At 37.4% G+C, this 15,818-nt stretch overlaps 3 protein-coding genes across 3 annotated transcripts; all 3 read right to left on the bottom strand.

Annotated features, from left to right (window-relative positions):
* Window positions 1-328: 328 nt before the first annotated feature.
* Window positions 329-7,376, bottom strand: LOC140802032 (dynamin-like protein ARC5). Its single transcript, XM_073157441.1, has 17 exons — window positions 6,961-7,376; window positions 6,426-6,590; window positions 5,981-6,103; window positions 5,613-5,834; window positions 4,852-4,985; window positions 4,677-4,769; window positions 4,367-4,430; window positions 3,432-3,480; window positions 3,225-3,307; window positions 2,322-2,479; window positions 2,169-2,229; window positions 1,948-2,010; window positions 1,772-1,872; window positions 1,336-1,393; window positions 928-1,251; window positions 662-826; window positions 329-569 (listed from the first exon to the last, which is right to left on the bottom strand). The coding sequence occupies exons 1-17, from the start codon at window positions 7,303-7,305 to the stop codon at window positions 471-473; spliced, it is 2,307 nt and encodes a 768-aa protein (XP_073013542.1). The 5' UTR covers window positions 7,306-7,376; the 3' UTR covers window positions 329-470.
* Window positions 7,377-8,467: 1,091 nt separating this feature from the next.
* Window positions 8,468-13,033, bottom strand: LOC140801576 (NAD-dependent protein deacylase SRT2). The gene is made up of 11 exons (XM_073156744.1): window positions 12,810-13,033; window positions 12,329-12,371; window positions 11,990-12,242; window positions 11,818-11,883; window positions 11,658-11,703; window positions 11,321-11,481; window positions 11,114-11,243; window positions 10,516-10,680; window positions 9,537-9,664; window positions 8,971-9,070; window positions 8,468-8,867 (listed from the first exon to the last, which is right to left on the bottom strand). Exons 1-11 carry the CDS (start codon window positions 12,849-12,851, stop codon window positions 8,814-8,816), a joined length of 1,188 nt encoding a protein of 395 aa, XP_073012845.1. The 5' UTR covers window positions 12,852-13,033; the 3' UTR covers window positions 8,468-8,813.
* A 444-nt stretch (window positions 13,034-13,477) lies between these two features.
* Window positions 13,478-14,802, bottom strand: LOC140802096 (1-aminocyclopropane-1-carboxylate oxidase-like). The gene is made up of 3 exons (XM_073157526.1): window positions 14,701-14,802; window positions 14,316-14,554; window positions 13,478-14,203 (listed from the first exon to the last, which is right to left on the bottom strand). The coding sequence occupies exons 1-3, from the start codon at window positions 14,800-14,802 to the stop codon at window positions 13,600-13,602; spliced, it is 945 nt and encodes a 314-aa protein (XP_073013627.1). The 3' UTR covers window positions 13,478-13,599.
* Between the last annotated feature and the right edge of the window lie 1,016 nt (window positions 14,803-15,818).

Here is a 15,818-nt window from a genome sequence, read left to right as displayed (position 1 = left end):
ACTTCATAACATCATGGGCTTGCACCTATATATATACCAAGCATTTAGAGTGCTTCATTGAAGTAGAGAAACATCTTTGCAATATTAACAGAGGGGAGACTCTACCAATAATATAACAGTCAATATCATCTCCCACTATTCGAGACTACTTTTCCTTTGATCAACTATTTTTACCAAAACATATGCAAGTTTGAACACTGCCCAGGTTCCAATCTCAACAGGACCTAATGTTTAAATATGACACTATAAAGTTCTCGTTTCTCTATTGAAAAAAGTATATAAACAGCAACAAACAACAATAAACAAAGCATCTAATCCCAGAAGAGCATGCACAACCTAGTGAAACTTTCTCATCAGTTATAAATAGCATCCATAGACATATTGAGGTTACAAGAAACAATTATATCAACCAAAATAAACTTAGTGGCATTATCAAGGCTGTTCTTGATTAGATTCAGATCTCTATTACATTAGCAACGGATCAGCAAAGATGATAATCTTTTATGCTGAACCTGAGGTGAACTTAACTTCTCATTTATCTCCCTAAATTTCTCCTTCAGGCGCTGAATCTGCGCACAAATTAATTTCAATTCAATTGGTGAAGAAGAGGCTTTCTGTGTGATCTAAAAATTAGGAAATGTAACGGTATAATAAACCGTACCCTTTTTAACTCTATCTCCAGCTCCCGCTTGCGCTGCCCAAGTGAGTGGCGCAGCTGAGTGATGTCAAAGATACTATCCAGATCATCTTCAAATGCAGACTCAAGATCTTCTCGCAAAAGTGCCGGCAACTTGTCAACAACCGGCATAAGGAGAAAACAATTAAACTGCAGGTTCCAGATCAGAAATAACATAAGAATAGAACCAAGAGAAATGCAAACTATAGAAACAAAAATAAAGAAGAACCAAAGAGGATGCATATACAAACCTTCAATTCTGTAGAAACCAAAAAATGCTCCTTAATGCCATGAAAAATCTGATGTACTAATGCATAAACAAGTCTTTCAGATGAAGGTGCCAGCCTTCTGTTCCAGAGTGTACTATCCAAAAGATCTACTAGCCTAGTTTCCATTACAGTGCTAGAAGAATTTGAGTCAACAACTGGCGCAGAGTGAATGACTTTTAAATCTGCCTTGACCTTCTCATGTTTATTCTCATTCAACCCACCGGATGACTCATGCTGGACAGCTGGAGAAGAAGAGTGATCTGCTCCAGAAAATGAGTCCAGGAACTGACGTAATCCAGCACGATTCTGTAGATCATATAATAAATAAAGTGCAAGTAACAGAACAAGATGTCAAGCAAGTCTGTGGTATTAGAGATAAATATTTCTGACCTTGTTGTGAAGGGACCATGTGACATAGCGAGTAGTGCTTTCCAAGTCCTCCATGCATCTGCAGAATTTAAATTTTCCTTTATGTGCTCTTTTGACATATAAATACTTCTTCTAGAAATTTTCAGCTACTTCATCCTATTAGAATGCCTTGAAGAGACGGCATACATATAGTACAAACATTTGCCCGTGAATTGCCACCCAAGATTTGTTGAAGTTGGTTCAGACTTCAGACTTAAAGGCCCACATGCCAATCTTTTCATATGGTCTAAGCAAGTTTTGTTTAAAAAAGAAGCAAAGAAATTAAAAATATGTAGATGGATTTCATCATAGTGAAAGTTCGTGAACAAATTCAACTGGCAATAAAGAACAATCACCAATGCAAAATAATTGGAAAAGAAAATCATCCAAAAGATACTGAATTTGTGAAGGTAATTACTTATCACGGCATGCCTGCTCAGTTGATTCAGCAAAATTATTGAAGGCAGTCTCTACACGCCTTAGAAATACTTCATGACCACTAAGATGCTCACCATCTTTCTGTTGAAAGTTGATAATCAGGCTCTCCAGAAAATAAATACTTGTGTCATCACCAAAGTCAAGGAAAAGCAATACCTGAAGTAGATATTTGGATATTGGAAGTAACCTCTTCAGTATATATAAAAGCCTAAAGCCCAACTGCAGAAAATGAGAAGGTGCAGATTTTAAATGGTGCTGAAAGTACAAAAAAATATCACCTAGCCTAAAGCGCAACTGCAGCAAGGAAACAATGGGTAAAAATCATAAACAATTAGACATGTTTAGCGTGCTTCCTATGAACGATATGAATCACAAACCTGATGAAGAAATGGCTCAAAGGTATCACGTGCTTTTGCAACAGCAATTACACAAGCAGTCCTAGGATAACAAAATATTCAAAAAAGGTATTTCATCGATGAGGGAGGAGAAAGAAATATTAGTAACTTGGTCAAACACAACAAATGAAGCACCTAGAATAGTTGGTCCCATCATGAATGTCTTCAACTCCACAGGCATTTACAATTTCCTCCCTGGTAATTGGAGGATACTTGACACCTCCAACCAAAAGACGAAATTCAGCCATTGCACGATGATACTGCGCACCACCATAGAGACGCATTCCAGCATTCTGAGCAGGAAAGGTTGCCAGAAAGATTATGCACAAGCTAGTAAGCTACACATAAATCTACTCACGTGAAGAAAATCGTATGTTCCACTAATATGAAAATATTTATCTTGATTACATTAAAGCAAATGAAGAAGCAATAAGAATATCGGATTCCACTAAGCACACAGAGAAGATCTTTTACTCAAAGCTGGAAAATGAAATGAAGAGAAAACTACTGATCGCAAATGGCAAGAACATTTCTGCCTCATCTCCTCCCTGCATGAACCTTTAAGCAATGCATGAGTTTAGGTGAATTCCAAAAAGGTTGACCACTAACTACATATTTATGTTCAGATGGTCCAGTGACCACGTTAACATGTTCAAATGTCTTAAAGATCACAACAGAGACAAATTTCTACCTCATAATACTAAAAATGTTTTGAAAAACAAAATGCAGGACAATACAAGTCTCCTCATAAAACAATCACTAGATCATTTTTCTCAGCTTGCTTCTATTTTAGGTATATATATATATATTCACAAAAAATATGGAGGAACTCGACATCCAAAATATTGCAACTCCAGTTTAGAAAATTTAGGTCTCCAGTAATGAGGGACAGCTGCAAGCATCTGACTGTTACCAGGTTGCACTGGCAGGAGCCTTATGCTGTACAATGCCCTTGAAGTTGACAAGTTGACCTATAGCTCGCAAGATATTAGAATTCAATAACATAAGCCGCACTATTGGAAAGAAATCATAACTTACAGGCATCATCTTGTGTGGAAGCTGGAGATTATCAGTTCCAGTGAATGTTCCCCCATTATTTCTCTCATCTTGTAATGTTTCTCCTGCAAATAGAAATTCATAAGAACTTTATAACAAAAGAAAATAAGCTAGAAGTTATCTCTTAGGAGAACAATTAAATTCAAGTGAGATCGTGCAGCTCTTCAACAATTAGAAACAATATCTTACCAAATTTATCAGGAGGCGCCACCACCGTGCCTTTCAGTAGCAAAGATAACTGCAATAAGAACAATGTTACTCAACCAACAACATAGGAAGAATGAGTTCAGCGTGTTTTCCACTCTATTTCTTTATATGCTTATGTTATACTTTTGTTGCAAAGGCAGGAACAATTTGACAAAAAAACCAGCACCTGTATCCTTCTGGTGCTCAAAGCTGACAAGTGGGAAAAGAAATCACTGACATAAAACTACCACAAAGACTTAGCCTCTTAGCAAGACAATATGGCTAATGTTATAGAATTCTCTGGAAACTAATGTTGTTCTCTTGTTGTAAAGACAGGAAAAATTTGACAATAACCAACAGCAATATCATGCGCTATAGTGCTATGAGACCCTTATATTAAACACTGCTGAAAACCCAATAAATGAAGATAGAGTCTGCTCATTCAAGCAAGATTTGAGTAACAGTTCTATCTAGCTACACATAATGAACCCTCTCCAAAACATCATTTTCTTTAATAAAGAAAATGCTTACCATCGGCCAAGAGAACAAACATTTCTTGTGGAGGAATAATTGCTAGATGGAATTATAAAAACTAGAATAAGTAATATGGAAAAATAGAAGCAGTCATTGTTCATGATAAAATACACTCTCGTGGGTTTGGCACATCACAGAGAATTTTACGGTATAGATATTTGAATTTTCATCAGACAAAGAGTGGTACTTGGGCTGTTATAACTGTGAATGATAAAGAATGGTTATTCCTTGATAGATGTACAACGAATAGGAGGAACCTGAAACATAATATTGTGACCTGGCATTATTATACTTCTTATCATACAATGAAAACAAGACTATATTATAATGAAACACCCACTTGTATATGCAGGAAATTATCAGAAACAAAATTATGGCCTGCTTGAAGTACAAATAATGCCAACCTTCATCAAGAAAGAATCATGAAATGCACGCCCTTTCTCCTTGAGTTTTACTTCATCCAAGTTGCTGCATGAAGATGTACACATCATGAAGAGGACACATCAGGGAAATGGCTTCAATATGTGTAAACTGCAACTGTAATTAACAAAAAGTTTTGACAACAAAAACAAAATAATAGAATCTGTAACCTTTGATACCCCATATGGTTTCTGGGAAAGCTTATAACCTACTGATGACAGAAGATCTTACAAAGAAACACAAAAACTTGGTGTATATAGACACTCCAATTCAAGCAAGTAAAGAACAATTTACCAGATTTCTTGACTAACTTCACGCAGCCTCCTTGTTGCACTCCGGTATTCCTTTTCAAGAAGTGGAATAATAAGCGGGACACTGTCCATGTACCTTTGGACCGATAAGACAGAATTATGTTAGCCTACAAGGATATTGGTTCTGGAGAAATAATGGAGAAAGAGTGTCTTTGAACCTCTTCTGCAGCAATTCTTCCAAAAATAACCTTAGGCTGCTCACTCCTATTCTACTCCTTTCCTCTTTTGACAACAGTCTGCCTAACTTTTCCTCCAAAGATGCAACATCTTCCAATTCTCTCAATGAAATAGCCTGCGCTAAAACCAATGTCATACAGTGATTTTAAATGAATGTCTTTTTCAGATACAAGCCGGATTCCAGAAGGTTCACTGTAGTAACCCCTAGAGTCTCTATTGTGTTTCTTACAAGAATAACAATGACGATAATGATAAAGCCTGTTAGAACTGTCCAAGCACAAATATTTATGATAGGTCAATTTTTGATTTGACCAGCACAGGTCACTTTAGCATCAGTTATGCTCGCATAAATTATATGAAGTAATAGTAACAAATAATTATGAAACAGATCTCCAATTCCTGTCAGGAGAAGACCTTTTATTTTCTATTCCTTTTTGTCATTACTTACTCCTACAATCACATTTGTTGCTGGGCAAATATTACTAGCAGTTAGCACTATCAACAAACTTTCAGGGACTTTTCAATATCTACAGAAACTCGGCATGTCCTTCTATCTCAGCAATTGACATACTTCTCCTCAACATAAACCATGGGTTATTAATGGTGTGTTTACCAGATGGAACATCGATTTTTCCCACTCAACAGTTTAGATATGCATTTCATTGTGAGATGTACCTTAATTTACTGATATCAAGGGAACAGATGAAATTCAAATTATAAAGAAGATACAAAGAAACTATACTTTTTTAAATTCTTCATTTGATCTGAAGACAGCTTCATGACCAGAACCAACTCTCCCAGAGGGTACAGATGTAAAGAAGGGTGAATCACCCAATAAGCAACCGTCTAAGATGCAAGAAGGTGGTCGAAGAAACACTTCCACATCTGAGGCCCGAGCAAATTGAGGAATTTTTGTATCAAGTTTTGTGGACACTATGACAGTCCTTGAGAGCTCAGGGTCAATCTGGATTAACAAAAAGAAACATGAAAAAGAGCTACTGTTGACCAGGAGAATAGAAAATCTGGACCATTACTGCAGCCATGCCAGAATCTTTTCCTGAAGAAAACCAAATATGCTGACAGGGAAGTGCTAACAGAAAATATGCATACTTGCATCACTACTCTCCGCGTAGTTGCATTACTCCAATCACTGCAATCTTCAAGGCACAATATTATAAACTCTTTATGTTGCATTTTAGCTCGCACGAGAGCCTCCACTGCACGAGCTTGCCCCTGCAAAGAGTTTTCCCATAAAGGAAGAGTATTCTGAGCGAGACTAATAGCTGCAGAGGTCCTACAGATTCAGCTAAGTAGGGCCTCCAAAAAAAATTTAAAAAAAAATAATTTGTAAATCTGACAACGTATGTTCCAGCTTCAAGCCATAAAATTCCTACTGTATAAAGCTTAATAGTTGACCACTTGATCCCCATAAGTCATAAGACGGATTAATGAAATAATAGTACAAAGCACCATATTCTCAAGATAGCAGTTCAATAATGGAACCAGAAGTAATCATCAAGCATACATATAAAATATCTCTATACATAGAGGATACCTGCAAAACTCGATTCTTCCGACCTGGGGCAGGAATTATAAGCCCTGGAGTGTCGATAATGGTCAGATTTGGACAGTACTTGTATGCTACCTTAATTATAATTTCCTTCTCTGAGAATTGACAAGGATCACTCTCCAGCCTCATGTTTTCAGCTTCAATATATGCCTGCAGGCAGGAAATATAAGAAGAAGAATAGGATGGGTATTACAATAGACACCCATCCAAAAAATAAAAGAACAGCTACAGTTTTACTATTTTTACCAAGGCAATATGGAAATATGATCATAACATATTTTTTCAAATAATATTTGTTTTTTTTCCCTTGTTCTAATTTACTACAATTATAAAAGCTACGGTTCTAAAGCCTTTTCTAATCGAGCTTCTAAATTAAGCCTCCTTTAATCCATCCCATCCTAACTTCAACCGACTTCAAGAAAGACGCACAAAACCAAACACGCCCTCAAACAAACACCATAACCGCATTGCGGTTTGAAGAAGCACGAGAAGGAGAGGAAAGAGTCGAAGAATCCCAGACCTGGATGTCGTCGAGGGACATCGGCTGGGCGACGCTGGGGTCGGCCTCGGCAACGAGGCGGCAGAGCGGGAGCTCGCAGGCGGGGTCGTAGCGCATATGGAGGGTGATGGGCCGCCGCGTCTTGGTGCCGCCACCGACGTGGTTGAACTGGAAGCCCATGAGGGCCTCCACGAGGGCGCTCTTCCCGTCGGTCTGATGCCCCACAACCAGCACCGCCGGCGCATCGATCCGCGTCTCGAACTCCGCCGCCACCCCGTGGAGCTCGTTGTACGCCTCGTAGAGCCGGCCCTTCTCCTCCCATTCCAACTCCACCTTCATCTCCCCCAAGTCTTTGCTTTCCTCCATCACCTCTCGCGAGAAGCTTCCTCGATTGCTAATGGTATGTTGCTATGGGTTTTATGCCTCGGATTATGCACCGTCGACTGGGGTTGGGGGGTCCCACTGGCCATTTTTGGTGAACAGGAGCCAGAGGTTCTTCAGATCGATTGCTTTTGGATCACTTGATATTATGATCCGCGAGCACACGTGCATTCTTTTAAACTTTGGAATTTCAAATTTTGATTCTTTTTTAATCATTTAAAACCTCGAAAGGTTAATATGAACCAAATAAATCACCAATTAAATTATTATGACATCCTTTACCGCCGACTCATTAACCTAACTATTAAATTATCAAATAATTTATTTATTTTTTGTAATAATTGGCCTCATTAGATTGAACTTAACTATATAAAATTTTACTAATTTTACTACAGCTAGTTGGAACTTTATTTAGTATCACTATGTCTCACTCTATCTTTTTTTCCAAAATATAAATATTATTAAATAATAATAATATAATTTAAATAAATTGAGAATATTTAGCGTGGTTCAGTGATACACAATAAAAATTTGAAAAGACAAAAGTGATCTTTGTTCAAAATAATAATAGTTTCAAAAAAACTTAACAAGTAATACTTTTTTAAATTAGAAAAATATGGATACATTAATAAATTAAAGAAGGTATTTTGATTCAAAATAAAGTGGCTTTGATTAAGAAAAAATTACAGGACGTACTAATATATTTTAACCCGTTCGAATTTGAATTTTTCTTGAAAAATATATGGAAAATTATATTTTGCACCATAACATTTTTAAATGATTTTACCACTCACACCAAATTTTTTTCAATATTCATATTTCATTTTACGTTTTTTAAAAAATATCGCTTGGAATAGTTGTACTGGAATATAGGACGACTACCTTGATCAGGTATAAATATAAAGAATTAACTAAGATTGAAAATGATAGAGGAAGAAAGATTCCGATTTGATTGATCCCCTGGTATCAATCAAGTTCTTCATTCATTCATTGAATGATAAATGACTAAGTCCTTTATATATTTTCAGAAAATCATAAGGCGGTTTTATGAGATTAAAGCCTAAATAGGAGGCTTGAATATAAAATACTAAAACAATAGGATATGACCAGTGAAATTGCGAAAACCTGGAGTATGCCAACTATAGAGTTAAGAGTTTGAACCAGAATACTTCTGTAATATAGGGTGTGAAATGAACATTTCTCAAGCAATAGACATAAAACCATGCCATAAAAACTGGTCCTATTGCTCATAGATTTATGACTTGCTTGAGGCACATTAATGTATTATTTTCATTTTCAGAACTAATCCAAGAAAAGTCATCAACAAGCATGACCTTGTGTTGATGCTATATTCACTGGAAGTACATAGATTTCAAGGTGCAACTTTCAGGATTCCACTTCGCGGCATCAAGCTGCAGTTTTAGCAATTGAAATCCTCGGAAGCTCTCTTCAGAGTCTAACTATGAGAGCAGAGTGTTAATTCCAGAACATATTCAGCTGGCACTAGGTATAGAAAGGGTTCCCATTTCAAGCAATCTGGGCATTATCTGGAATACACAATAAGACAGAAATATAATTAGCATCTGCGCTCACTAGAAAGCTGTTAAATTTTTTTAAAAAAATTTAAAAAAAAAAAGAAAATCTGCTGACCTCTCCGCATCTTGCACTTATTTTGAAGGATGCAAGATCATCAGCCCTTGTATCTCCAAGATTGACGATTGCTATAGGAGCTTTTGCTTCATGCGCAGCTCTGCAGAGATACAATTGTCAAGCATGCATTAGCCCCTTTTACAGTAGATCATGTTGAGTTCCTTCAAAAGTCTAGAACGTTTAATTGGCAAAGTGCAACCCAGGTGAGGTCCAGACCAAGAAAAAGAAAAATAAAAGGTGAAATGCAACGTTAGTAGATCAGTATTATTGAGTAGAGATGCAATTTTAGCTTCACTCTTCATTACATCCTATTTTCTGTATCTTGTGAAGGTTGATTCAGTTGTTACTGTTCTATCTGACGATTAATACTACATGATGGAGACTGACAGTGTATATGTTCTTCGGTAGTTTGTTTGTGAAAATTAGCCCTGATGTGTATGAAAGAGGCAACATCTAAGTAGGTGTGTTAATCACCAAAAATTAAGAGCAGTTATACTTCACCGCAAAGTTAAGAGCCTTGTTGCAGATTGATTGTGTTCTAAATTATTGGGAGTCTAACATCATACCTGACAAGTCTGAAAGCAGACATCGTCATCAGTGATGAACCAAGGACCAGAAAAGAATCACATCCTCTTGCACCTTCCATAGCTTTGTCAGCTCTGTCTTTAGGGACATTATCACCAAAGAAGACCACCTTCAGATAATTGAGGAAACATAAGAAAACAACCAAGTAGTTTAGCATTCATTTCAACCTTCATCCATCTTACTTTCACTACTTGCTGGAACAAGAACCATAGCAGAAAATCTTTAAGAGGTAGAATTGCATAGAAATGATTCAAAGAACATATTAAGACGAGACAAATAATCTCAATCATCTAAACTTGGTCTAAAGTTTAGTTATTTTCCCCTATCAAGCAAAAATAGAAGTTCCATTCCCATCTTTTACTTGGAAATATTTCAAGAGAGAAAGTTCAGCCCAAGTCCTAACAGATCAATTACACTATTGCTTTTTACTAAGCATATAGTGCCACTAGCTGTGAATAGTATGATAGGACAAGTGTGAACAATGATTCCAGTCTTCCAGACAAGTCAATTCTAAAAATGAGGGAGCAGAGAAATTCAGCTAAAATAAGAGGAGAAAGAGGCTTCCTTAAGATGAAACTTGATACTTCATGTCATTGAAACAATGTGCCAATATGATTGCAAGATAGTGGTCTATCTGATTTTCCACTAATGCAAAAATTCAACATTTTCCAAAGTTGCCTGAAAGCATCATTGAAGTCTTATTCTTATTTTCTTGTGATATTCAAGTCCTTTAAATGAAACCTAAGATGCTAATCCCTTCAGCAATGTATTGGGAATGCATCAATTCTCTAAAAATACCTCCAAACACAAAGTAAAATAGGCTTTAACAAATATAGTACAGAAATTTCTGTACAAAATGAAATGAACGAAAGTATTAGCAAATACATATTTGACCTTTGTTCCAGATATATCAATTGGCCAATATCACGACTATAGCATCATAAGTGACAATTTGCTTACATCAGGTTTTAGAATTCCACCACATTGCTGGCAATCAGGAACAACAAAATCCTCCTCCCAAAACTTCTCATCAATCTCAATATCACCATCAGGACGTTGCTGCATCCCGAAGCTTTTGTCTGAGCCTGGTGTCCCACCTTCCAAACTTTCAATTGCTGAAGCCCACTGCAGAAGATTATGATCCTCTTTATCCACTTTATACTTAATTCTATAGAGACACATTTTAACGAATAGTTACAACAACCATAAAAGGAAATTGCTAATAGGTCATAAAACAGTTCTAGATTCTCACATAAGAAGTGGCTAACTTAAATTTGATACTCAATATATCCCACATTACCAGATACTACCTTCCTCATTATTTATCTTCATAAATCTAGTGTACACCTTGAAATTGCCCTATACTCAAAACAGTTTATGGCAAATATTCATTTGGTCTGTATTATGTTTTCAAAAGATAAGTAGAAGAAATAATTGTTCGTTAATATTGACTGCATTTTGTACTTATACATTCTATACAGTATACATGCACCAGAAACATTTGAGATGCATTCCCTGAATTTCTAAGGGAATATTTGTGCAAAAAAAAAAGGTCAACCTTTGGATTGAGGACCTTCACTTGCTCTTGAAATAATTCTCGGCTAACGGAGGTACCACACTTCAAACATGCTACAATATACACAGTTCCATGCAATTCAAGTGGGTTACTTCCAGCACGATGATGCAACCTGAAAGTTCTAAGCATAAGTAACAAGGAACACAGCTACAGGAAAGCACCATGAGAAAAGGGTGTGGGTTCCCTCACCTATCAACATTTTGGGTCACCATCAAATTGACACGACCAACTTTTTCCAAAGATGCTAGAGCATTATGGGCTGTACTTGGTTGTGCTGCAGTGAACCTTCTCCATCCAGCATAGCTTCTAGCCCAGTATCGCCTGCGGGAACGGCTTGAACGGACAAACTCCTGCTTTTTGTTGAAGCAGAAGTAGGAAGAAACACAAATTTAGCAGGATTGAATGCCCAGAAACACAACAAAACTTGTCTAAGTTCGGTAGAGAGGAAAATAGAGAGAGAGAAAAAAGAAACATAACGAAAGCATGCCTGACTGAGGTAAAATCAGCATTTGCACTAGGATGTCACCTGGTGAGTAATTGGTTTGAAACCCGTACTGTAAGCTCCATTTGGACTGCCATAGGAGACAGTTTAAGTTAATAACACCCTTCAAGGTAAACAAGAAAGCAAGATATCTTTGAAAAAGATGGGTCTGGCAATGATTAAAACATGCAAAGCACACATATACCTTCTATAATCAGGAATCCCCGACTCCGTGCTCATTCCTGCTCCTGTTAACACCATGAGCTTGCTACTGAGGAAATTAGTTAATAATGAGAACTAAATCACTTAAAGATGCTACCGTCTGACTTCACTGAAAGTTGAGATAGAGAACAAGAAGGTTCACATCTCAAATATACCTTTGATCAAAAAATTGGTACAAGAGGTTCACATCCTTGGAGCTCGGAGGATCTGAATCAGGAACTATCTTCTTGTCCCTTAGAAATTGTAGAGAAGGATTATAGTTCTCCTTTGATCTGCCCTTAGCTAAAGAATGATTGTGCACCACTCGAATATGCAGGACAGAGCATTTAAAAGGAAGAAGAGCCTTTCTACTTTCACTAAGCACTCCATTCTTAAAGCTTATTTCACTAGTAGACACACGTTGAAAACCTGCTGAATAAATTAGCTTAATAAGTAGGGAGTATAACAGTCGAGCACACCAAAGCTAAGAAGGAAATTATCACTCACAAACTTGCCTTTGAAAGCTGATCGAAAAGCTTCTCTAAGACCTGCAATTATCTGCACTTCGCAATAACATGAATCAATCAAATAAGATCAGCAAGAATCACAAATATGAAATAGTTATTTTGCATGAAAGATTAAATAGAAGTCCAAGAAGCCCCTAAAATGCCACTATATGACCAATGAAATCTAGCAATGCCTGCTCCTCCTTAATTTTCCACAAGGGTTTTTAGTAACACTCATATATCCCATTAGGAGGCAAGAGATCTTCATAAAGAACATTATATAACCAATCTAATGTAGAAAAGCCCGCTCCTTTTTATCTCGCTTAATGGGTCGGCCCTAAAAGAACCGTTTTGCAATAACTCCTCCGGGGAATTTGGTCGAACAACTCATGGATGGCTAATTAGACGAACTGGAAGAACGAATCAAATCCAAATCCGTCACGAATCCTAAAATAGAAGGAGATCTGGAGAGGATTTGGAGGAATCTTACGGTCGCGGAGGGGCGGGAGGAGGTCATCATCGCCATAGCCATGAGAAGGGAAGGAGGTCGAGCTCGCCGCCGAGGTGTGTGAGGTGGTAATCCTTTTGACGCGAGGCGAAGACCGCGAACGTCGCGCTCCACGTAGGCGATACCGTTGCCGTATACTTGGCCGTTGGATTATTTATATTTTTTAACCGAAAGGGATTTTATAAAATTCTTTACAAAAGTCTCCCGAGGGATCGGAGACTCGAAGCCTAAGCCATTATCATGGTTAGCAAATTAATTCCAGCACAATTAATTTTCCGATAAGTATGACTAATTTACAACTCTAATAATTACTAATTAAAATTTTAATATTGTCGATAATAAAAATATTTAAAAAAAATTAAAGACCAGGGCGTGGAAGAGTAATTGCCATTGGTCTTTGATTACATATACCGGTCTCTTGCATATTAAAAAAAATAAAAATAAATAGTTAATTTAGATTTATTCCTCTCTCTCACGGATCTGTGGTCAAATTTCATTGCATAGGCTTTATTTTGCTTATATTTTTTTTATATAGAAATTAAAAGTGTGTCAAATTTCCGGCTCATATATTTTATACAGCAGTTGATAATAGAAAATACTAATTAGAAATGAGTACAGAATGAGTCACTCACAGCAGTCACCCTTTGGCCTTTGCTAATGTTTGTACTTAAAACATTACAAATTAATGAAAGAAATAGTAATCTAATTATTTTTATCTAAACAATCCAACATCAACCAACACTTAAAAAACTTTTAACAAGAAGATTATTTCTCATATCCTTGAAGATCCTCCTACTGCTTCAAACCTTGTCTCCTTGGGTACGAACTTCTGCTTCGCATACACATCCATGTAGTCTCCAAACACCAACTTCGGATACAAACTCCCACCCACCTCCTCCTCCTCCTCCTCGCTGGCCACCGGAGCAATGGTTGCCTTAAACGAAGGGTTATAGAACGACGCCACCGACTGGCGGTTGCCGTCGCCGGTGGCCACGACGCGGTGCCACACGCTCTTGTACCGCCCGTTGCTCATGACCTCGATCTGGTCGCCGGTGTTGACCACGATGGCATTCGCCACCGGCTGGACGTCGACCCACCGCCCGTCCTTGAGGATCTGCAGGCCGCCGACGCGGTCGTCCTGGGAGAGGAGGATGATGCCGCCGGCGTCGGTGTGGGCGCGGAGGCCGGCGACCAAGTCGAGGCGGGGGCATGGAGGGTAGTGACTCACCTTGGTGCCGAAGAAAGGCTCGTGTTGCCCGTTGCACGAGAACGTCTTCTTCATCTGCCCTTTTGCTAGCCTTAAATTCTCCTCCATTACCTCCATCACTCTCTCCGCCAGCTTCTTCACCTCTCTCCTGTACTCCTTCATAGTTTCACTGCAATGCGGTAGCATACGTAATCGTTACTCTAGATAATATTAAGTTCAAAGAAGAAAAAAAGAAGTAAATTCTCTACTAAGTTTATGTATCATTTTATGTAATGGCTTACATGAACTGTGGTGGGTTAGATGGCCAATCGTTATCATCGTGGAGGAAAAAGACATCCTCCCAATCGACATTCTCCAACTGTTCGACGGATTGCCCTTCTTGGCCTTGTTGATCCAAAACTTTGTCCAAAAGCTGGACAGGCTTAGATTTCTTGAACTCTTCCTCTCTCAGTTCGTAGCATTCGGAGCAAACGTTCTTCACGCGTTGCAGAAGCTCCACTGGGACTCCATGGTTCACAAGCTAACAAAAATTAACAACATCAACTAATGAGACTTAGCCAGTGATGTCACTCATAGAGCTCTTTTACACATTATTACTAGTTCTTATAATAATAATAATAATTTTAAAAGGAGGGGGAAGATAAAAATGCCTAATTGAGTACTTACTTGGAAAAATCCCCATTCTTCGCAGCCATTAGCAATCTGGGACAAAGTTTCAATCCTCTCCTCGCCTTCCAACTTGGAGAAATCGATCACTGGAATCGTCATATCTAAATGACAATTAATGGTAGTTTCGGGGAGAGAAAGAGAGAGATGAGGAGCTCTTTTTTGCAAGCTTAATTAATAGTCTTAAGTTGTGGAATTAATTAATGAAAAGAGTTGGAGAAAAGGTGGCCTTTTATAATGGACTAAGTTGGATACATTTAATAGAAAAGAGAACAAACTAATGATCAATGTGGGCAGTAATTGTAGGACTAATCAAATCAACTTTGGTCTCTTTGGAGACTACAAAGAAAGTGAATTATAAATCAGCACATTAATCACAAGCTCAAAGTTTTTATTAAAATGAAGAGAAAATTACTCTCCACACCCTATCTTTTCGTTTAGTAAGAGGATTTTATTATCATAAAGCACCTTAAATTAAAAGAATATTTTATTACATTTTTCTAAAATACCCTCCTGTGGCTCTTTGAAAAATATCCCCTCTTTAAATATATGAGGGCACTTTTAAAAAATGGAAATTTATTTAGAACGTAGTCCAAACCATGGGGTTCAAAATGTAAATACTACAAAGATAGAATGTGAACCATAAATTTATGAAAATATAGGGCGTGAAATGTAATTCTCTCCGGATAGAATTATTCAAGGGAAGAACGTTCCATCCAAGTGCATGAAGCTTAGTCTCGTTACTAGTCATGAATGTGGTCAAATTAGTGGGCCTTAATTGCAATAATTAATTTGCCTAAGAAGGCCACTTTCATAAGCTATCCTTTAATTAGTCAACCATATATAGAGACTCCAAATCTCTGGATAAACTTGTCGTCGTCAAAGCTTATCCAATGGAGTCTTAAACTTTTGTGAATGATGCAAAACGAGAATATGTTGTCTAAATAATTCAGGAGAAAATAACATTCTTAATCTTTTTTTTTCTACTTGCTTACTTATATTATAATGCAGTCATATGGTTGTTTACTTCTTAATTCATAAGAAGCACCATCATAGTGGTCAGTGGATAGTTATTATTTGCACTTATCTCTCCAAATAAAACTTCATTAAAAGATCTT

This window comes from Typha latifolia, chromosome 15, assembly GCF_019914945.1.
Source record: "Typha latifolia isolate L0001 chromosome 15, TyphaL0001v2, whole genome shotgun sequence".
NCBI classification, from domain to species: Eukaryota; Viridiplantae; Streptophyta; class Magnoliopsida; order Poales; family Typhaceae; genus Typha; species Typha latifolia.
The sequence above is the reverse complement of the archived record's forward strand: the minus strand, read 5'-3'. Positions and strand labels throughout refer to the sequence as shown.